This window comes from Cnephaeus nilssonii, assembly GCF_951640355.1.
Source record: "Cnephaeus nilssonii genome assembly, chromosome: 20".
In the NCBI taxonomy this organism is placed as follows: Eukaryota; Metazoa; Chordata; class Mammalia; order Chiroptera; family Vespertilionidae; genus Cnephaeus; species Cnephaeus nilssonii.
Genome location: NC_137091.1, coordinates 49,483,107 through 49,503,942, shown reverse-complemented (window position 1 = coordinate 49,503,942; position 20,836 = coordinate 49,483,107). Strand labels below are relative to the sequence as shown.

General features: G+C 63.4%; 1 protein-coding gene across 2 annotated transcripts; it reads left to right on the top strand.

The window, feature by feature from the left end:
• Window positions 1–1,054: 1,054 nt before the first annotated feature.
• On the top strand, window positions 1,055–19,202 carry PPP1R12C (protein phosphatase 1 regulatory subunit 12C). Of its 2 annotated transcripts, none has more exons than XM_079759984.1 (22): window positions 1,055–1,450; window positions 5,142–5,272; window positions 5,350–5,468; window positions 11,764–11,923; window positions 13,597–13,741; window positions 13,827–13,901; window positions 14,433–14,506; window positions 14,577–14,707; window positions 15,094–15,167; window positions 15,418–15,576; window positions 15,661–15,728; window positions 16,243–16,326; window positions 16,464–16,554; window positions 16,876–16,959; window positions 17,041–17,101; window positions 17,237–17,319; window positions 17,503–17,543; window positions 17,619–17,712; window positions 17,864–17,968; window positions 18,253–18,303; window positions 18,456–18,506; window positions 18,580–19,202. In XM_079759984.1, exons 1-22 carry the CDS (start codon window positions 1,136–1,138, stop codon window positions 18,664–18,666), a joined length of 2,283 nt encoding a protein of 760 aa, XP_079616110.1. In that variant the 5' UTR covers window positions 1,055–1,135; the 3' UTR covers window positions 18,667–19,202. The 2 variants fall into 2 exon arrangements, with proteins under 2 accessions (XP_079616110.1, XP_079616109.1); XM_079759983.1 differs by having other exon boundaries at window positions 17,234–17,319.
• Window positions 19,203–20,836: the final 1,634 nt, after the last annotated feature.

Below are 20,836 nucleotides of genomic sequence, written 5' to 3'. Positions count from 1 at the left end.
TCCTAGTGCTATGTATGAGACCACTCGCCCTGAACTACAAATCCCAGCATGGCTTGCAGGAGTGTGTAGGAACTGGACTACATTTCCCAGCGTCCCAAGGGAAGCAAGAGCCAATAGGTTTCTGTGGGTGCTCATTGTAGATCCCTCCTCTTGGGTTCTTTCCCCCACACGATCCAGGAGTTATCATCAGGAACTTGGGACTTCTTTTGCCAATGAGCCTGATTTCTTGGGTTGGTTTGGGAATCGGCTTAAAAACCAACCGAGCCTTTAGGGGCGTGGCCATACGGACTACATTTCCCAGCAGGCCCCTAGGCTGTTGGCCAATTGCTGTCTGTACCCAAAAATGAATTTCCCAGCATGCCGTGGGCGGCCAGCCAGGGAGGCTTGGACATGCATTGCTTTTAATGATTTAGGGGTTGCCGACTCAATTTCCCATGATGCCCTGAAGTTTGTCACAACCTAGGGAATCCCCTTATTCATTCAAAAACTATTTTCAATTACTATTAGGCTTGGTTCTGGGCTCTGGGAACAAGGAGTGCACGCAGAAGACAAATTCGCTGTCCTCCTGTAGCTTATTTCTGGTTGAAGGGAGCAGACGGCCCATAATACATCAATTCGATGGTATGAGGAAAGCTGAAAAGGAAAAATTATCTATCTTCTAGGACTTCCGGGCTGCAGAGTCCCTTTTCCTACCAGGTCCCTTCCCTGAGATAGTCAACTACATTTCCCAGCATGCCGCGGGGGGCGGGGTACACCTCCGACCTACAAACTCCATTTCCCAGTGTCGCTCGGTGCATCCCCTCAATTAGATTTCCATTTGACCCCCAGAGACTAGCGGGTTTCCCAGTATGCCTGGGGGCAGATAGAGGCTGGAATGTTGCCATTAGCAACCTCCTCTTGCTAGAGATTCCACTTCCCAGCGCTCCCCCGCGGTTCTCTGTGACCCCTGGACTGCATTTCCCAGCGACCCCCGGGCCGGCGTGGTGACGTCGCGCGCCGGGCGGGGCCGGCAGCGCCTCCGGCGGGCGGCGCGAGGCCAGCGGCAGTTCCCGGCGGCCCCGGGGCGGGCGGCGGCGGCGGCGGCGGCTGAGGCTGGGCGCTCGCTCGCTCGCTCACGGAGCGGGCGGGCGACGCGATGTCGGGCGAGGACGGGGCGTGCCCGGGGGCGGCGGCGGCGGCGGCCCGCGAGCGGCGGCGGGAGCAGCTGCGGCAGTGGGGGGCGCGGGCGGGCGCCGAGCCGGGCCCGGGGGAGCGGCGCGTCCGCACCGTGCGCTTCGAGCGCGCCGCCGAGTTCCTGGCGGCCTGCGCGGGCGGCGACCTGGACGAGGCCCGCCTGATGCTGCGCGCGGCCGACCCCGACCCCGGCGCCGAGCCCGACCCCGCCGCCCCGCCGCCCGCCCGCGCCGTGCTCGACTCCACCAACGCCGACGGCATCAGCGCCCTGCACCAGGTCAGCGCCCCGCCCTCGCCCCGCCGCCTCCCTCCCCGCGCCGGTCTGCACCGGCGGTGCCGGCCCCGGCCCTGCCGTCCTGGGCTGACCCCCCGTCCGAGCCCCCTTTCCCAGCTCACCCACCTCGAGCTCCCCGGTCCAGCCCTGAGCCCCCTGGACCGGCCTTGGTCTCTGCGCCCCTGCGCTGCCCTCTACCTGGACCCCAACCATGGCCGTCTTGTCACTTGGCGCTGTCCTCGCCCGACCCCGAGCGCCCTTTCCCAGCGTCATCTGTGCCGTGCCGCCCCCGCCGGTGCCGCCGCACTCTGCCGGCTAATGCAGCCACGCTTTCCCGCGTCGGTGCCACCTCTTCCGGCAACACTGGGACCCCGTCCGGGCCGCTGTTGCTCCCTCCAGGCAGGCACCGCTCTCACCGGGGAGCGTCCTCTCTCCCGGGCCCGTGCTTCCTCCTCCGCCGGCCCTGCCCGGGGCCGCCTCTGTGCCTGGGCCCAGGCCCCTCCGTGCCTTCCAGGTCCCCGCTCCCCGCTCCGGCTCCCCCTGGGGCTCGCCCATCTGTTGCCGGCTGAGGATGCGCCTTCCCGAACGCTCACCCCGCCGCGCAGGCTCTGCACCCTCCAAGGGGGTGCCTCCCCGGTCTGGGTCACCCCGGCGCCCTCCGCTCCCACGTCCTCCTCATTCTCCTCCTGGCCCCGGGCCGCCTCCTGCCCCCACCAGACGCCTTCTCCCGGGGATGCTCCTCCTGCGGGCACCTCCGCATCGTCCCCTTCCCCTCGCTCCCTGCGCCCAGGCTGCACCGTCACCTTTTTTTCTGGGCACCCTCTCAGCACCCCCACCCCTTCCTGGCTCTGGGCCACCCCTCCCTCCTCGGGGGATCTTGCTTCCTCTGCCCAGACACACTGTCCTGCTGTGGGTTTGGCCGGCTTCCCCCTCCCCCAGGCGGTGCCATCACCTGGCCTCCTGGCCTGTCGCCTTCCCGGGGGTTCTAGAACCCCGTTAGTCCACTCCCCGCACAACCTGGGCCCGTGTGCTTTCCTTTTTTAAAAAATATATTTTTATTGATTTCAGAGAGGAAGGAGAGATGGAAACATCCCTGATGAGAGAGAATCGTTGGTTGATCGGCTGCCTCCTGCAGGTCCCACACTGGGGATCCAGCCCACAACCCCGGCATGTGCCCTGACAGGAATCAAACCGTGACCTCCTGGTTCATAGGTCGACGCTCAACCACTGAGCCACACCGGCCGGGCCCGGGTGCTTTTCTGAGACACCCTGGTTCTCCCTGGTTCTGGGTGATTTTATCTATCTCCCCTCCCCCCACCCACGCACAGTGGGACCCCCAGGGACAAGACTGGACACCCCGTCCCTGAGGCCTTCTCCCTCCTGGTCTCCTAATGATCGATCCAGTCCCAGCCCCTCCTCCCTGCCAGAGCCCCTGGGGTTTGGCTCTGATGGAGCCGGGAGGAGGGAAAGGTTGGCGGGCGAGGGGGGCAGTGCGTACACAGGTCCGCTGCTCGGGAAGGGGAGCCATTCAGGGACACCCGGTAGCCCTGAGCCCCAACCTCAGCTCCTCACAGCCGAGACCTGGAGTCAGTGTCTCTTCTCTCTGTGCCTCAGTTGTCTTATCTGTGAAATGGGGCCAGTCGTGGAGCCCTCCCCGGCAGGGCGGGCGAAGGCGGGAGGCTGTGTGTGTGTGTGTGTGTGTGTGTGTGTGTGTACTCCCTTTGGGAAGCAGCCTAGGTGGTCAGCGGGGCGTCGCTGTCCCTGGTCTCAGTGCTGCTCCCCCGTTTCTCCCCCCACCCCGGGCTTGTCCCCTGCAGAGGCCCTCGTGCCACCTGGGACGTTTTCTCCCGCCAGAGGAGGGTCCGCTTCGCTGAGCCATATAGGGCCAGCCGGGGAGAGGGTCGCCAGGCTTCCGTGCCCCCTGGACCTCCCCTGAGGGGCTCCTGGCCCTGCTCTCAGGCCGAGCCCTGATGCCCAGCCGCCCCGTGGCCTGGCCCCTGCAAAGCCGCTCTGGCCTCGCCCAGAGGCCATCCTCCAGGCGGTCTCTCCCGCTTCGGCCCCCGCTGGATAGACTGCGGGGCTCTGAGGACGCCTGCGGGTTAGGGCGCCCCAGGCTCAGGGGGAGCAGGTCCGATGTCAGGGCCACGGAGAGCTGGGTGTGCGGCAGGCCGGGTCTGGGGTGGCCAGGTGGTGCTGGTTTGCCCGAGACGGCCCGGTTTTCCCACTGAAGGCCCCGGGCGGACCGGGATGGCTGCTCCCCTGCCCGTGTCCCCAGTTCTCGAGACTCAGCCCGGTACATACTCTCCTCCCCGAAATCGCCTTGTGATCCCTGGCTGGGGTCTGGATGGGTGGGAGGGACGGAGCCAGGATTCTGTGGTCTGAACGGGGAGGTGCGGGGACCTGTTCCCCCGGGCGTGAGGGGGGCGGGGCCGGGGCCTGGATTCTTGGGTCCCTGGTGCCCAGGCCTCAGGCATCTTTCACACGGGATGCCTGTGCCCGGCCAGGCCCTTGAAAGGGAAAGGCCCATCTCCCTCCTTGCCCCCCTCCGCCGTCGCCATGACAACCGGGTGGAAATAAACGGAGCCCAGAGTTCATCCCGTTCCCAGGGCACGTGTGGCCCCCCTCGCACAGCCTGAGTTTCCATGACTTCATGCTCTTGGCCTTGCGGCTTCCTCCCCCCTCCCGACGGGCAGCCTGGGGGAGGTGAGGGACCCGGGGGCTTAACTCGCCCCGAGGCCCCGGAGTCCGGGCCACGGCCCTTAGACCCACCCGGCGTCTGCGTGCGCCTGCGGCTGCGGTCTCCGGAGCTTTGGTTCTTCATAAAACGGGGTCCTGCCCGGCCGGCGGGGCTCAGGGGTTGAGCGGCAACCTAGGAACCAGGAGGTCACGGTTGCATTCCTGGTCAAGGGCACATGCCCGGGTTACAGGCTCGATCCCCAATGGGGGGCGTGCAGAAGGCAGCCGATCAGTGATTCCCTCTCATCATTGATGCTTCTGTCTCTCTCTCCCTCTCCCATCCTCTCTGAGATCAATAAAAGTATATTAAAGAAAACACACACACAGGAAAACGGGTCAGCGCCTGGCACAGTGACTGGTCCTCAGTGCCCGTGAGCTGCGGCCCTCGGCCCCAGGCCCGGCACACGCTGCCGCCTCTCCCACCTCGCAGTCCTGCCCCCCGCCCCCTCTGCCCTGCGCTCCAGGGACCTGCAGCGGCCGTGGCTGCAGCGGCCAGTGTCTCCCCTCAGGGCGGCCCCTGGAGAGCACCCGCTGGGCCTGGGGGCACCGGCCTCTTCCCTCAGGCCCTCCCTGCAGCCCCGTCCTGTCGGTGATGACGGGACGGTGGGCACTGGGGGAAGGTCCCCGCTGACGACAGGCACCAGCCCAGGCTTCCGGCCGGGGGCTAAGGGCACCTTCTCCATCCAGTTCCGACGCACTGGGAGCCCCTCATGGTCTCGCTGAGCCCCGGATGCGGCTCACCTACCCACCGGGGAGCCGGGGTATCGCAAACAGCTGGGCGGCCGCGGGGCCTCCAAGGTCCGGACGGTGCCCTTCAGGCCTGTCCTGGGGCCGTCGGGCCGCCTCCTTGAACTTCACTCCTTGAACTTCACGGCCACTCGGCGCCTGCAGCTGTCCCAAGGTCCCTGCCGGGGGTCTGGATGAGCCGAGGCTGACAGCCTGCCCCCCCCCCCCCCAGGCCTGTATCGACGAGAACCTGGAGGTGGTGCGCTTCCTGGTGGAGCAGGGCGCCACGGTGAACCAGGCGGACAACGAGGGCTGGACGCCCCTGCACGTGGCCGCCTCCTGTGGGTACCTGGACATCGCCAGGTGAGGCAGGGCAGGTGGCAGGGCCTGACGGGGGGGTGGGGCTCGGACCCTCCGCCCTGACCGCCTCCCGCCCCCAGGTACCTCCTGAGCCACGGGGCCAACATCGCCGCCGTCAACAGCGACGGGGACCTGCCGCTGGACTTGGCCGAGTCGGACGCCATGGAGGGGCTCCTGAAGGCGGAGATCGCCCACCGAGGTGGGCCTGGGGGTGGGCTCCCCGCCCGTGGCCCGGGGTGCAGAGTGGGGCCTGGGAGGCAGGCAGTCGGGGCTCAGGGGCCGGCCCTCCGTTTCCTAGGACCCGGACTCCCTCTGTGCCTCAGTTTCCTCACCTGTGAGATGGGGGTGTCGGCACCTCCTCCCACGGGGGCTTGGCACCTGGCATGAGTGGACGTGTAAGTGCCTGTGCCACCCCTGGGCACAGAGGCGGCGCTCAGGCCGACACGGGCCCGAATGGCATTTACCCTCCGAGTAGCGGAGAACATGGCGAGAGCCGGGTGCTCATCCGGGGTCTCCGAGGAGGGATGGGGACCCCCGACGGAGGTGTTCTCAGGGGTGTTTGCTGAAGGGAGTAGGATGCAGGTGCCCTGCGGACGGGTTCCCCATGCCCACCGAACCCCAGGGGTCCTGAGCGTGGGGCCCAGGACCCCCCACATGCCTGGCCTGTTTATTTTTCTAAGGAGAGTGTGCATTGCTTCTAGCAGGTTCTCAGCAGGGCCTGTGACCACCCCCTGAGACACCTAAAAATAGCCGCCAGGACGTGTGGACGTGAGGGCTGCCGGGTGGGCGGAGGAGGGGGGGCAGGTGGGCTGGGGGGCAGGAGCAGCTCGGTCTCGGGGGGCTTGTGACGCCCGCGGGGCCCGCAGGAGCCCTGGTGAGTGTGGCTGCGGCGCCCAGCGTCTCGGGGCGGCACCCTTGCTGGTGGGAGATGGGAGGTTGGCAGCGCCGCCTGGGGTGCAGGCAGGGCTCAGTCGGGCGTGGAGAGGTACCTGATGCCAGGTGCCCGCTGCGGGCCTGGCTGGGGCGGTCAGGGCCTGGCCTTGGGCAGGTGAGTGCCTGAGAGAGAGCCCCGCGGGGCACATGGGCCTGGCCGCCCTGCTGGGGTTCAGGTGGGGAGCGAGGGCGGCAGAGGCGGAGCTGGGGGCTCCCTCCTCGCCTGCGGCTTCTCATTAGAAACGTCCAGCTCCGAGCAGCCGTGACCTTCGCTGAGGCTCCCAGGTTGTAGCAGGTTTACGGGGGTCATAGCCCCACCGCGCTGGGCGCCCATCGCCGTGTGGGTTCAGATGACTTTTTCAAAAATAGCCTTGAACTTTTTTCTGGTTAATGTTTTTATTGACTTCAGAGAGGAAGGGAGAGAGAGAAACATCAATGATGAGGGAGTCATGGATCGGCTGCCTCCTGCATGCCCCCCCACTGGGGATCCAGCCCACAACCCCGGCCTGTGCCCTGACCGGGCATCGAACCGTGACCTCCTGGTTCACAGGGCGATGCTCAGCCCCTGAGCCACAGCGGCCGGGCTCGGTTCAGATGGAAGTGGAGGTTCGTCAGTTTTGTAACTTTTGGATGCATCTCCGTGGGTTCCCTCCTCCTCCCCGCCTCCTACAGAAGTCTGCCTTTCCCTTCCCGCCCTCCTCCCCGGCCTCCTTCCTCTCTCCCGAGCCGTTCTGAGAACATGTTGCTGGCACCGTGGCCCCCACCAGACACGGGAGCCAGTGTCCCGCAGGGCGAGGACCCTCTCCGGGAACCGTGGGGTGAACGTCGCTGCTCCCCGTGAGGCCGCTGCCGTCTGCGGGGCGGGACCCCCGGCGCTCTGGGAGGCAGGTCCTGTCTGTCCGCCCTGTTTCTGGGAAGTTAACTTGAACTTGTCCCGGGAGCTGCCCCCCCCCCCCCCCCGCCCCGTGATGAAGTGGAGGCTGCTTTCCTGGGTCTCCACCGGGAGCCCCGGGCCTGGGGCGAGAGTGGCCCTCAGTGGCCCTCAAACTCGGGGACGTTCGGGGTTTCCCTGGAGGAATCGCCCGTAACGCGCATCAGCTTCGCCAGGGGCCCAGGCCCCCGCTGTGCGGCGAGGAGCAGGCTGGGAGGAGGGCTTGTAGGTCAGACGTCAGCGGTGCTGCTGGGAGGGCCCTCGGCTGACTGCTGGGGGTGGGACGCTGCTGCCTGAGCAGAACCCGGGTCCCAGGCTGCACCCCAGCGGCAGGGAGGGTGGTGGGGACCTGGGCCAGGCCCGATGACGGAGGTGGTCCGGGCTGGACACTCCCGGCAGGAAGGGTGTCAGCAGCGCGGACGCTGCCGAGAGCTCGGCCACTGCATCTTTCTTTTTTAAAAAAATTGTTTTTTATTGATTTCAGAGAGGAAGGGAGAGGGAGAGAGAGAGAGAGAGAAATATTGGTAATAATGAGAGAATCACCGATCGGCTGCCTCCTGCATGGCGCACACCGGGACCGAGCCCGCAGCCTGGACGTGTGCCCTGACCTGGGACCGAACCGTGCCCTCCTGGGTCGGAGGTGTATGTGCCCAGCTACCGAGCCACGCCGGCCGGCCGCTGCGTCTGTCTGAGCACGTCTGTCCTCCCCCCTGCTGCCCCTCCTCACTGCCCCTGCCTCTCGGGGCTGCTGGTCACGGAGGTCTGTCCGCCAGCCCGGTCCGGAGCACAGGTCCCGCCCGGCGCGCCGGCCTCGGGGCTGTTGTGATCAGAAGTGGTCCGCAGGGCGGTGAGCCAGGCCGACGGCGAGGGCCAGGGCGAAGGCGAGGGCCAGGGTCAGCCACCGTGCAGCCCGGCTCAGCGCAGAGCGGTGTGCGCGCCCATGTTCCCAGCAGCGTTACGGCCGCTGGCAGGTGGGCACAGCGTGTCCATCCACAGGCGCGTGGGCAGGACGTGGCCTGGCCGTACAGGGGATATCGTGCAGCCTGAAAAGGAACGAAATTCTCACACACGTGACACCCTGGGTGATCCTTAGGGACAGCCGCTGAGTGCAATGAGCCCGTCACGGGATCACAAGGTGTGAGTCCATGTAGTGACGCACCGGAAGGCAGACTCACAGACGGACAGCAGGGTGGCGACCGCAGGGGCGAGCTCTTGTTCAATGGGGACAGGGTGTCCATGTTGTCAGCTGAAGAGGGTTCTGGTCCTGGCCAGGGTGGCTCCGTCGGTTCAGCGTCATCCTTCGCACCGAGAGGTCGCGGGTTCGGTTCCCGGTTGGGGCACATGCCCGGGTTTTGGGCTCGATCTCTAGTGGGGATCATGCAGGAGGCAGCCGGTCAATGTTCCGCTCTCACATTGATATTTATCTCTCTCGAAAATAATTTAAAAAAATATATATTTTTTAATTGATTTTTTACAGAGAGGAGGGCAGAGGGATAGAGAGTTAGAAACATCGATGAGAGAGAAACATCGATCAGCTGCCTCCTGCACACCTCCTACTGGGGATGTGCCCGCAACCAAGGTACATGCCCTTGACCGGAATTGAACCCGGGACCCTTGAGTCTGCAGGCCGACGCTCTATCCACTGAGCCAAACCGGTTAGGGCTTGCAAATCAATTTTTAAAAAACCATGTTTAGCCTGGCTGGCGTGGCTCAGTGTTGACCCAGGAGGTCACGGTTCGATTCCTGGTCAGGGCACAGGCCCGGGTTGTGGGCTCACTCCCCAGTGTGGGGCGTGCAGGAGGCAGCCGATCCATGATTCTCTCTCATTGATGTTTCTCTCTCCCTCTCTCCCTCTCTCCATCTCCCTCTCCCTCTCTTTCCCTCTCTCCCTCTCTCCCTCTCCCTCTCCCTCTCCCTTCCTTCTGAAATAAATACAGATAATATATTTTTAAAAACACTCATACTTAAAGAAGAGATGAGGGAGTTCTGGGCTGGGTGGCGGGGATGGCGCACAGTTTGGGCTCTGTGCGGCCTGCTCTCTGCCTCCCTGCTGCCACAGTGGGGAAGGGCGCCAGGCACAGGGTAAGGGTGTGAGCCTGGCTGTGTTCCAATAAAACTTTATTTACAAACAGGCCAGTCCACAGTGACAGGAGGTAGACAGGTGGGCGCAGGGGCTGGGGAGGGGAGGCACAGGGAGCCACTGCTCACTGGGGGGGATTCGGGAGCCGGACAGGCCGATGGCTTGCACAGCGCGGTGGCAGTGCTCAATGCCACTCGGTTGGGCATTTTAAAATAGCACCATCAGTAATTGATGTTAATCTTTATTTTACCGCCACAAAAGAACCCACTTAAAAACCCGGTGGCCTGTGCCCCCCGGCTGTCGTCTGTCAGCAGACACAGGCAGGCCTCCAGGAAAAGCAAACCTGAGAAGATGAGCACGGACATGCGAAGGAACGCAGCCCTCCCCGCGGCCCCTGCCTCCCGCAGCCTGGCACACCCCCTGTCCCGGGATTGGGCGGAGGTGATTCCCTTTAAGGAAGCGGCAGAGGGTGAGGGAGAGGGCGGGTCCCCAGACACCAGCACGCTGCGGCCTCTCCACGCAGACCGCCGGGGATGGCCCTGACCAGGCAGACAGACATTCCTGGAATAGCAGCCCTGTCCTTGGCCAGCCGGGCGGCCCAAGGTGTCCGGTTGGCGTGAGGCCCAGGTGCCACCAGGTGGCGCCAGCGGGGAGCCCGGGCTCGGTGGTTTGGCCCTCAGCCAGGGGTGGTGGGTCTGGTGTCTGGGACGTGTGTGGACGGGGCCCGGGTGTGCAGGACACAACGGAACGCACTCCCGGCAGCTGACCCGTGGTGGCGGCTCCCTGGGGGCCGCGGGGAGTGGGGTGACTCAGTGAGGGACACACGGGCTCTGTCTGTCGTTCTCACTTGAAGCCGAGGCGATACGTGGGGGTCCTTTGCCGCTGCTGTCCATTGGAGAAGCCGTGTGAGCCTCGAGTAATTGCACATCTCCCCGGAGGTGCATTTCCAAAAGGTCAGGAGAGTCCTGGCTGGTGGCCAGGGCTTCGCTGCGCACCGAAAGGTCCCTGGGTCCGTCCAGTCGGAGCAGCTGCCTGGGCTGTGGGCCGGGTCCCCGGCAGGAGGCAGGCAGGCGGCGCCCATCAGTGTTTCCCTCTCATTGATGTTTCTGTCTCCCTTCCCTTCTTCTCGCTCTAAAAATCAACCAAACATACTTAGAAATATAAGAGTAAAATGAAACAGGTGAAATTAAGTTTAGTAATATTTAAAAATACATATATTTTTATTGATTTCAGAGAGGAAGAGACAGGGAAAGAGAGAGACAGAAACATCAATGATGAGAGAGAATTATGGATCGCCTGCCTCCTGCACGCCCCCCAATGGGGATCCAGCCTGCAAGCCTGCAACCCGGGCATGTGCCCTGACTGGGAATCGAACCATGACCTTCTGGTTCATAGGTCGACGCTCCACCAATGAGCCACGCCAGTTGGGCAGTAATATATTTTTTAATCCAATATGACAAAGTATCATTTCAACATGTAATCAATACAAAGGAAACTATGAGTTACTACACGTTTTTTGAGTTACTTCAGAATTCAGCATGTGTTTTTCATTTACGCTCCATTATTTTTTTATTGATTTTAGAGAGAGGAAGGGAGAGAGAGAGAGACATCAGTCGGTTTTCTCCTCCATGTGGCCCGACCGGGGATCAAACCCGCGACCTGGCTGTGTGCCCTGACCGGGAACTGAGCCTGCCACCTCGGGTGTGCGGGATGAACTCACACCTTGCCTTTTGCGCCCGTAAATGCAGCACAACTTTCCACGAAGCTGATTGGAAGCAATGACATCGACTAGCGAGGAGACCAGATTGCTCTAGGTCAGTGGTCGGCAAACTGCGGCTCGTGAGCCACATGCGGCTCTTTGGCCCCTTGAGTGTGGCTCTTCCACAAAATACCACGTGCAGGCGCGCACGTACAGTGTGATTGAAACTTCGTGGCCCATGCGCAGAAGTCGGTTTTCGGCTCCCAAAAGAAATTTCAGTCGTTGTACTGTTGATATTTGGCTCTGTTGACTAATGAGTTTGCCGACCACTGCTCTAGGTGCTAGCACAGCTGGGAACAGGGAACAGCGCCGAGGAGGAGAGAAGCGATTGCCTGCGGGCCCCCCATACGGACACTGTGTTTAGGGGCTTTTTGCTTGGTCTGTCCTAATGAGTCATCAAAGTGATACTGCTGACAAAATGCCTGAAGGTGGTGGGCTAAGGATTGTATCAGTAGTGACAGGAAGAGTTAAATACCGCCAAACGCTGTATTTGCTCAGTAAACTACAGGTGCTATCCTTAAAAAGAACGATCAAGGGGATTCTTGGGTTGAAGTGAGAAAACGCTTGTGATTTCCATTCTCCCAGCCCCCCTCTCCACCCCCCGCAGGGACTCAGAGACCCTTAGTGGCACGCTGGGCTGCGCAGAACGTGATTGGGAAGTGGGTTTGCTGGCCCAGGACCTCTGAGTCCGGAGGAGCACACAGACGGAGAGGGACAGGAAGGCACAGGGTGAGCTGCGCTTCCTGGACTTTGGGGTGAGTCCCACCTGTCACCCCTTCCTGTCCTCCCAGGTGTGGATGTGGAGGCAGCCAAACGAGCCGAGGAGGAATTGCTACTTCACGACACAAGGTGCTGGCTGAACGGAGGTGCCATGCCTGAGGCCCGGCACCCCCGCACAGGGGCCTCCGCTCTGCATGTGGCTGCCGCTAAGGGCTACATCGAAGTGATGAGGTGAGCTGGGCTGGCAGGAACCCTCCCTTTCCCCTGCTCTTTCTGTGGGGCCAGTCTGTTCCTTCTTGTTGTCTTATACCTTCCTGTGAATTTTGTCTATTCCCTTTTTTTCTTAATTTATGTACTTAAGGCTATATATTTGCCTCTAAATACAGCCTTAGCTGTATCCATAAGTCTTGAATTATAGACCTTTCATTGCCATCCTGTTTAAAACATTTTCCAACACGTAATTTTTATTCTTGGACACATGGGTTATTTAGAAGTATGTTCTTAATTTCCAAGAATATGAAATTTTGTTTCTCATTACCCATGTCCTGATTTAATTGCACTGTGGTCAGAGAATGGGATTTGTATGATTCCAGATTTCTTGAATTTGTTGCAGTTTTGCTTTATTTTATTCTCCAGTGTAAGAAAGGTGGAATCAGGCACAGTGTTGTATGTAGGTTATTAGGTCAGCTTCGTATCATGCAGTTTAGATCTGTGTCCTTCGTGGTTTATTTCTCCTGCGTATTGTGGCGGTTACTGGAAGAGGTGTGATAAAACACCATGCTGTGGATTTTGCACATCCCTCCTGCGGCTCCATCCATTTCTGTTACACATTTTGGGGCACGGTTGTGTGGGGCATGTATTAAATTGTTAGGGTGCATACCCCCTTTCTGCCACTCACCTCGGTCCTGTCCATGTCGGCTGCCCGCCCCTTCTGTTGGCATTGGTTCCAGTTCTTACCCTCAGGCTCCCGGCGCTCTCTCTCACACCCCGCCCCCGTTGTGACGTTAAGCTCTATTTTTAGTGTGAAAATGGAGTTAAGATGAACCCTTCCTCTCTGTTCCCCTCCGTGTTGAATCTCCAGGCAGGCTTTCCAGTGAGGTGTTTAAGACGACCCCTCAGCTCCAGGCTGCTGTCCAGCTGCCCCGTCCCTGCTCCAGCAGAAGCCCTGGGTCTGACGCTCAGGGCTGCCTGGCACTGCCCGCCCCAGAGCCAGGCCCTGTTGAGAAGGGACGCTGTGTGGAACACGGGGCGCGCTGAGAACAGCAGCAGGCAGAGGGCAGCAGGGCAGGACCGAGGCGGGGCACCCTGGGTGAGAGCAGGCACCCGGCAGGGCTGGGGGGCAGGCGTGCCCGTGTCAGCAGGGCGGTGGAACCTTTTGTTAACCAGGTTCCTTAGCAGCGATCTCCTTAGCCTCGCGGCTGCTCTTCTCACTGCACAGCCGTGCCTGCCCCGAGTTGGGGTGTAGAGTCGCTGGGACTTGTGGCCCTGCCTCCCCCTGAATCGCATGGTCTGAGGGGTGACTGTCTCCCGGAGAACTTTAGGCGGGTTTGGTTTCTCAGCCTCGCACTGGTGGCGTCTGGACCGGATCACCCTGTGGGGTTAGCAGCATCCCTGGCACCCGCCCCTCAGTGTGGCAGCCAGAGTCGGCTCCAGACCCCCCAGCTGTCCCCTGGGGGTCCCAGGACATTGCTGCCCCCACCCCAGCTGCAGGGACCAGAGGCCAGCTGCGGGCAGGGAGAGGTCAGGGCTGCTGGCCGAGGGGTCACTGTGGGAGGGCCGGGGACACTGGGCCTTGCACCACGTGGTCCGGGATGCTGTCAGCGCTGTCACAGCTGGTGTTCCACCACAGCCTTGGTCCCGGTCCTTGACCCCGAGCCCCTGACCCCAGCCTCTCTGCCCCCCAGGCTGCTCCTCCAGGCTGGCTATGACCCCGAGCTCCGGGATGGGGACGGCTGGACCCCGCTGCACGCGGCGGCCCACTGGGGCGTGGAGGACGCCTGCCGCCTGCTGGCGGAGCACGGTGGGGGCATGGACTCGCTGACCCATGCGGTGAGGCCCTAGCCCCGCCCCCTTTGGGACTGGTGGGGGGTGAGGCGGCCCCACACCTTCATCTGCCCTCCTCCCCTCCCCCCAGGGGCAGCGGCCCTGTGACCTGGCTGACGAGGAGGTGCTGAGCCTGCTGGAGGAGCTGGCCCAGAAGCAGGAGGACGTGAGTCTCGGCCGCCCCTCCCGTCAGGTCCCTGCAGCTGCACTGTGGGGTGTAGCAGCATCCCCCCTGTTGAGGGAGGGGGCTCTGGGCCTCGCTACCCCCAGGGCCCCTCTGACGAGCACCAGGCGGGGCCTTGTTTCTGGAAAAACGGGGAGCGGAGAGTGAACGGGGTGCACTCCGGCTCCGGCCCCGGCTCTGTGGTGGATTTCTGTGGGAGCGTGTGTCCGGGTCCTGGGAGGTTGGAGGGGTTGGAGCAGGTCTCCCCTGGAGCGTAGGGACACCCCCTGGGGATGAGACCAGAGGCCGGGAAGCGGGGGCCCAGGGAGGACAGGACTGTGGGTGCATGTGGCGCATGCGCGGTGCAGCTGCTCGGCCACCTGCAGCCCTCCCCGTGCCCGGAGCTGAGCTCCCCCGTGGAGCACCTGGGAAGGCGTGACCACAGCTGTGCGGGGCGGCCGTCCATTTTGGGGATGTGGGACCCAGGGGGACCCCCATGTTCTGCCCCTCCCAGCAGCCCCCTTCTCCCTGCAGCTGCGGAACCAGAAGGCAGCCTCCCAGAGCCGGGCCCCGGAGCCCCAGGCGCCCTCCAGCAGCAAACACCGAAGGTACCAGGGTCTCCCTGGGGCAGGGCTGGAGGCGCCCACGGCTGGACCCTGACACCCTCCCTCCCACCAGGAGCTCCGTGTGCCGTCTGAGCAGCCGAGAGAAGATCTCCCTCCAGGACCTGTCCAAGGAGCGCCGGCCGGCGGGGGCAGGGGGACCCCCCATCCGGGATGATGACGACGACAGAGAGGAGGGCCCCACAGGTGAGTAGCTGGGGGCCTGGACTCCTGGGTCTGAGGGAGGAGAGCTGGGGGCCTGGACTCCTGGGTCTGGGGAGGAGGGCCTGGTTCTCACAGGCAGTTGGCAGATTCTTTTTTTTTTATTATTATTTTTGAAATGTTTTTGTTGATTTTAAAGAGAATAGAAGGGAGCGGGAGAGAGAAAGAAACATCGATGTGAGATGAAACGTTGATTGGCTGCCTCCTGCTCACACCCTGTGTGGGGGATCGAGCCCACAACCTGGGCATGTGCCCTGACCAGGAATCAAACTGGTGACCTATTGGTTCATGGGTCAGTGCTCAACCATTGAGCCACACTGGCCAGCGCTGCTGGCATATTCTTACTAAGATCTCATTTTCTTACCCAACAGAGCCGCCCCCTGCAGAAACCAGAACCCTCAATGGCGTGTCCTCCCCGCCACCCCCCAGCCCTAAAGGCCCCGCGGTGAGTCTGCAGGCCCTGCATGCAGAGGGCAGGGGAGGGGCTCCCATGAATCCTGTACATCTCCTGTCTGGGTAGATAGGGTGAAGACTACAGTTCCCAGAATCCTCTAGTACAGCTATCTTTTTCCGGTTGCACCTGCTCCAGGGGCTGATGGGAATTGTAGTTTGCTGTGGTCCTTCTGGGGGTAATATTTGAAATGTATGGGAAGAAGGACCCCTTCTCCATCACTGAGACCTTTCTCTGACCCCAGACCTCCGAGGAGGGCCCCTTCTCCAGGCGCTTTGGCCTCCAGAAGACGGGGAGCTCAGGTGCTCTGGGCCCTGCAGACAGACAGGGGGCGGAGGGTGCCCCTGGGGCTGGGCTGCAGCGCTCAGCTTCCTCCTCGCTGCTGGAAGGGACCGCCACTCAGGTGAGTGGGGCGAGAGGCAGGGGCCAGGCCCTGCTGGGCAGAGCTGCCCGTCAGAGAGAGTACCCACCTTCCCTCTCTCCGCAGGCCAAGGAGCCCCGTCTTGCCAGAATTACCCCCACTCCCTCCCGGAAGGTGCCAGAGCCCTCTGCCCCGTGAGTACCCGGGGCCTGGGCCCTGCTGAGGTGACCCCGAGCAAGCGCTGCTCTCTGCAGTCTGGTCCCTGCTCCGCCCCCTGCGGCCTCGCCCCCGCTCCCACCTGTCCCTTTGCCCACGCCTCCCCCTCCTGCCCCAGGACCTTTGCTCTGCTCTCCCTCGCTCGGTCTGTTTCCCGTCACCTTCCCCGGGAGGCCCACCGCGGCCACGGGTCACATTGCCGCGGAGCCTGCACCCGCACGCCCTCGTCTCCCGTCCTTGCTGTTTGTCTTCTCCCGCGTGCTGCCCTCCCGTGTGTGCTGACATGGACTAACTTTTCGTGGTGGTTCATTTCACATCCTTTCTGCCCAGCTGGCCTCACGGGGCAGTCATTTGTGCTCTTGCTCACTGCTGTGTGGCGGCGCCTGCCACCTACGGCGAGCTCGAGTAATGTTTGCTGAACGAGTGAATTCACACGGGTGTGTGGGTGTGAGAGCGCCAAGCCTCCTCCCTCAAAACTCCACTCCCCTCCAGGATCCCGCAGCCTGAATCCCCAGGGAAGCCAGCTGTCCCTGCCGCCTCCACAGCGCCCCCCGTGGACTCGCGGGACCGCCGGAGGTAAAGGAGGCCCCGGCAGTGGTCTCCCCAGGCTCTGTGGGGGAGGGGTCCTCCCCAAGAATTTGCCTCCCCCAGGGGTGTCAGCCACGGACAGGCCCAAAAGGAACCCTCCCTGAGGTCAGGGGCTCTTCCCGCAGGTCCTACCAGATGCCTGTGCGCGACGAGGAGTCAGAATCCCAGCGCAAAGCTCGCTCTCGCCTCATGCGCCAGTCTCGGAGGTCCACACAGGTGTGGGGGGCGGGCAGGGCCTGGACACCAGGTCTGAGGGAGGAGGGGCTGGGGGCCTGGACTCCTGGGTCTGAGGGAGGAGGGCTGGGGCCTGGACTCCTGGGTCTGAGGGAGGAGGGCTGGGGGCCTGGACTCCTGGGTCTGAGGGAGGAGGGCTGGGGCCTGGACTCCTGGGTCTGAGGGAGGAGGGGCTGGGGGCCTGGACTCCTGGATCTGAGGGAGGAGGGCTGGGGGCTGGGCTCCTGGGTCTGAGGGAGGAGGGGCTGGGGGCCTGGGCTCCTGGGTCTGAGGGAGGAGGCCCTGACTGCCCCTGGCCTGCAGGGCGTGACTCTGACTGACCTGAAGGAAGCAGAGAAGGTGGCAGGGAAGGCCCCAGAGCCGGAGAAGTCATGCCCACAGAGCCTGGTGAGAGGCCGCGGGGTCAGGTGACGGGGCTCGGGGTGGTCCAAGCAGCCCTCGTCCTCTGACCCCTGCCCTCTCCCACAGGACCCTTCCTGGCAGCCCCGAGTCCCTGGGGCTGAGAATTCCGATGGCCCTGCCCAGAGAGGTGAGGCCTGGTCTCTGGGAGGTCATCTGAGCCCGCCCCATCCCTCCCGCTGCAGTCTGCCCATCTGCCTGGAGGCTTGGGCCCAGGGACCCTGACACCACAGAGGAGTCCTGACTCTTGCCCCTCCCCCAGTAGAGGCGCCTGACGGGCAGGGACACGGACTGCAGGCCTCCCGGGAGCACCGCAGAGCTGGCAAGGAGAGGAGAGGGCCTGCGGAGGTGAGGGGGGCCCAGGCGGAGGTGGGGGGGGGCCCGGGCGGAGGTGAGGGTGGGCCCGGGCGGAGGTGAGGGTGGGCCCAGGCGATTGAGCTGGAATGGTGGGTGGGCCTTGGCAGGGGTGGGGGTGGGGGAGCAGGGGCACACCCCCTTTGGGCATCCCACTGAACCCTGCCCCGCCCACAGGGGGAGGAGGCGAAGCCCTCGGACATCAGCCCAGAATCCAGGTACGGGGTGGGCCGGGCAGGGCTGGGCGGTCGGATGGCCGCGCGCCCCTGACGCCCTGCTTTGCCTCCACCCAGCACTCCCAAGACCAGCCCTTCTCCCCGGAGGCCGCGGGCCCTCAACCCAGAACCCCAGCCCGGATCGGAGCAGCCCGAGGGCGGCTTCAGGAAGGTGGGCGAACCCGTCTGCCTTTACACACCTGCCCTCTGCCTGTCCCCGCCCCACATTCTCTGCCTCACTTGGCCTCATCTGTGCGCAGTGAGCCCCGCCGGCCAACGCGCAGCTGGGCCTGACCCCATGTCCCTCTCCCCCGTACCCCCAGCTCTACGCAGAGCTGCGCGTTGAGAACGAGAGACTTCGTGAGGCCCTGACCGAGACCACGCTGCGGCTGGCGCAGTTCAAGGTGGAGCTGGAGCGCGCCACGCAGGTGAGGGCGCCTGGGCCTGCGGGCGACCCTGGCATCGCTGTGCCAGGGGCTGGAGCAGTGAGGGGTGGTGTCTGAGCAGAACTCTGCCTTCAGGGGCGGGCCCTGCGCCAGTGGGTGGGGCTAGGATCCTGGAGGCGGGGCCTGGACAATAAGGGGCGGGGCTTGCGATGAGCAGAGGACTCAGCCAGAATCCTGGCCTGCCTGCCCTCTCCCCGCTGGTTCCCATTCCCGGCCACTGCGGTTTGGACGCTGCTCTGACCCCTGCGCTTTCTCTGTCCCACCAGAGGCAGGAGCGCTTTGCAGAGAGGCCGGCCCTCCTGGAGCTGGAGAGATTCGTGAGTGGGGCAGCCGGGGTGGGGTCAGGCCATGTCCCCAATTCCAGCCTATGAAGGTCTGCGTGGAGGGGACACAGTGACCCTCTCACCTGGCCCTTTGACCTTTCCCCACCATTCTCAGCCTCCCTCTGGCCCTCCCCCGTTTATTGCAGGAGCGCAGGGCCCTGGAGCGCAAGGCCGCGGAGCTGGAGGAGGAGCTGAAGGTGAACGCTCACGGGGCGCGGTGGGCCGCGGCTCGCCTGCCGGGGCCTCCAGCTGACCCATCCCATCCCACAGGGCCTGTCCAACCTCCGGGCTGACAACCAGCGCCTCAAGGACGAGAACGCGGCCCTGATCCGCGTCATCAGCAAACTGTCCAAGTGACCCCGGAGGACTCGCCCCTGCACCCGCATTTATACAGCTGCTTCTGCCACACGCACCCCTTCCCTGTGTGAACACGAGTGACAGGGCTGCCGGGGAGTCTGAGAAGCCATAACCTCCCCTCGGGACCTCCAGGCTGGGAGGGGAGGACGGAGCCCCCAGGAGCCAGGGGGGCCCTCTGAGGCCAGGATGGAGACGGAGCTGAGCCAGGTAGGGGACCAGGGCTGCAGGCAGGACCAGGAAGGAACCGAGGACCAGGAAGTGCCAGGACCAGTAGCCAGGACCAGAGTGGCCACCCGGAGGGCCCCTCTCACGTGTGCTGCCACAGTCACCCCTCCCGCCCCGAGCAGGGATCCGAGAATGTGCCAAGCGCCCGCCGGCCTGGGCCGGGTGGGCCTGTATATAGGGTCCGTGTGCAATAGGGAGGGCGTCTTCTATTTTTTGCTGCCCCCTCCCCGGCGCTGTCCGGGGCAGGGGGAGAAGGTATTTTCGAGACATAGCACAGGCACCACAAATAAAGGTCGTGAAGTTGCCACTCAGCGGCTGGGTCCCCTGCTGGAGGTGGGGCGCTGTGTCCGCTGGCTGTGTGCGTGGCAGGGTGGGGTGCTGAGGGCGGAGGTGCGTGCTCCCCGGCCGGGGAGGGGCCGCAGGAAGCCTGGTGGAGCAGCGGCCCGGCCGGCTGACATGCTCACCCGCAAGGCGGCGGTGAGATGGAGCTGGGGAGCTGGGGTCTTGTCATCACTGCTTGTGAAACAGGCAATTGCCGGCATTTAAAACGTGGGTGATTCACATAGAAAACGAGTTTGCCTTCTCGGAAGGAAGTAGGAAGCCGCGACGGTGAGCGCGCAGTCCTGCATGGGAACAGCTGGAGCTGAGGAGGAGCCACGCTCTCCCAGGGCGGGCAGGCACTCGTCCACCCATTCATTCATTCATTCATTCCTGCTCATGGCTTCATGCCAGGCCCTGGCCTACCTGTTGCTGATACAGTAGTGAACGAGAAAGTCGGCGATCTGAAACATCTTAGGAGAGGCATAAGGCACCCAACAACAAAAGGAATGCATTTAGGTGGTGATGCGATGGAGAAAAAGCAGAGGCGGGGGTAGGGGGCTGGTGTGTGCGTGTATTGTGTACAGGGTGGTCAGGGTAGGCCTCACGGAGAAGCTGGCTCAGAATACTTGAAGGCATCAGGGTATGAGCCATGTCGGTATTTGAGGGAAGTCTTCTGGGTGTTGAGAACGCATGTGCAAAGGCCCTGGGGTAGAAGTGTGCTGACATATTGAGGCACAAAGAAGCCCACGTGGCTGGAGGGAAGTAGGGGATGTGGCCCTGGGAAGGACTTGAGCTGAGGGGGGACCCACATTGAGCAGGTCCCTCTGGCTGCTGCATCAGAACAGTCTGGGGGAGGGCAGTGCGGGACAAACGGGAGACCAGTCCGGTTTGCTCGTGGCTCAGCTGTCTGGTTCCAGCTCCTTTCCTATCACAGCCCCACCTGCCAGGACACCCTGGAGGCAGGCCCCTCCAATGCTCCCCAATCATTCCAGATAGCAGCCTAGGTGATGGCAGCGGGGGGTTATCAAGGAGGGGAAACTGGGGCAAGCAGGTTTGGGGATCCACTTGCATCTCTGGTCCTCCGTTAGAAATGATTGGGGCCCAGACAAGAGGCTTAAGGTTTAGACACCCATGAGGGCAAGGTTGTCCCGGGAGGAAGGAACCGCAGGAACTGGGCTTGGCGGCAGGAAGAGGGAAGCAGAGCAGTGGGTCCGAGAAGCTGGTGACCTGCTGGCCACAGGCTCAGGTAGGAGCTGAGCTCCATGGGGAGGGGCCAGCAGGAATTCCACCCTGGGAGCTGTGCAGTGGTGCTCTGGGGAAGAGGGAGGAGCCAGGGGAGGAAGAGGACGGGGCTGGGCCACAGAACGCCAGCCTGGGCCTGCTGGCCAGAGGGAAGGAGCTGGCTCTCCAGGAGGCCAGAAGCTCCCTGTGAGCTGGCACCTCGCAGGATGGCGTGGCAGGAAGCCTGTCACCCTCAGGAGCTGCCGCTTCTCCGTGGCTGGGCCCCTGGCAGGAGGTGGGACAGCGCCGAGTGGAGGCGGGTAGGGGATGGGGGCAGTAGGCAGATGAGGGCAGGCCTCGCTGAAGTGGGTGTCTGCGCTGGCCCTGGGAGGCCGAATGGGAG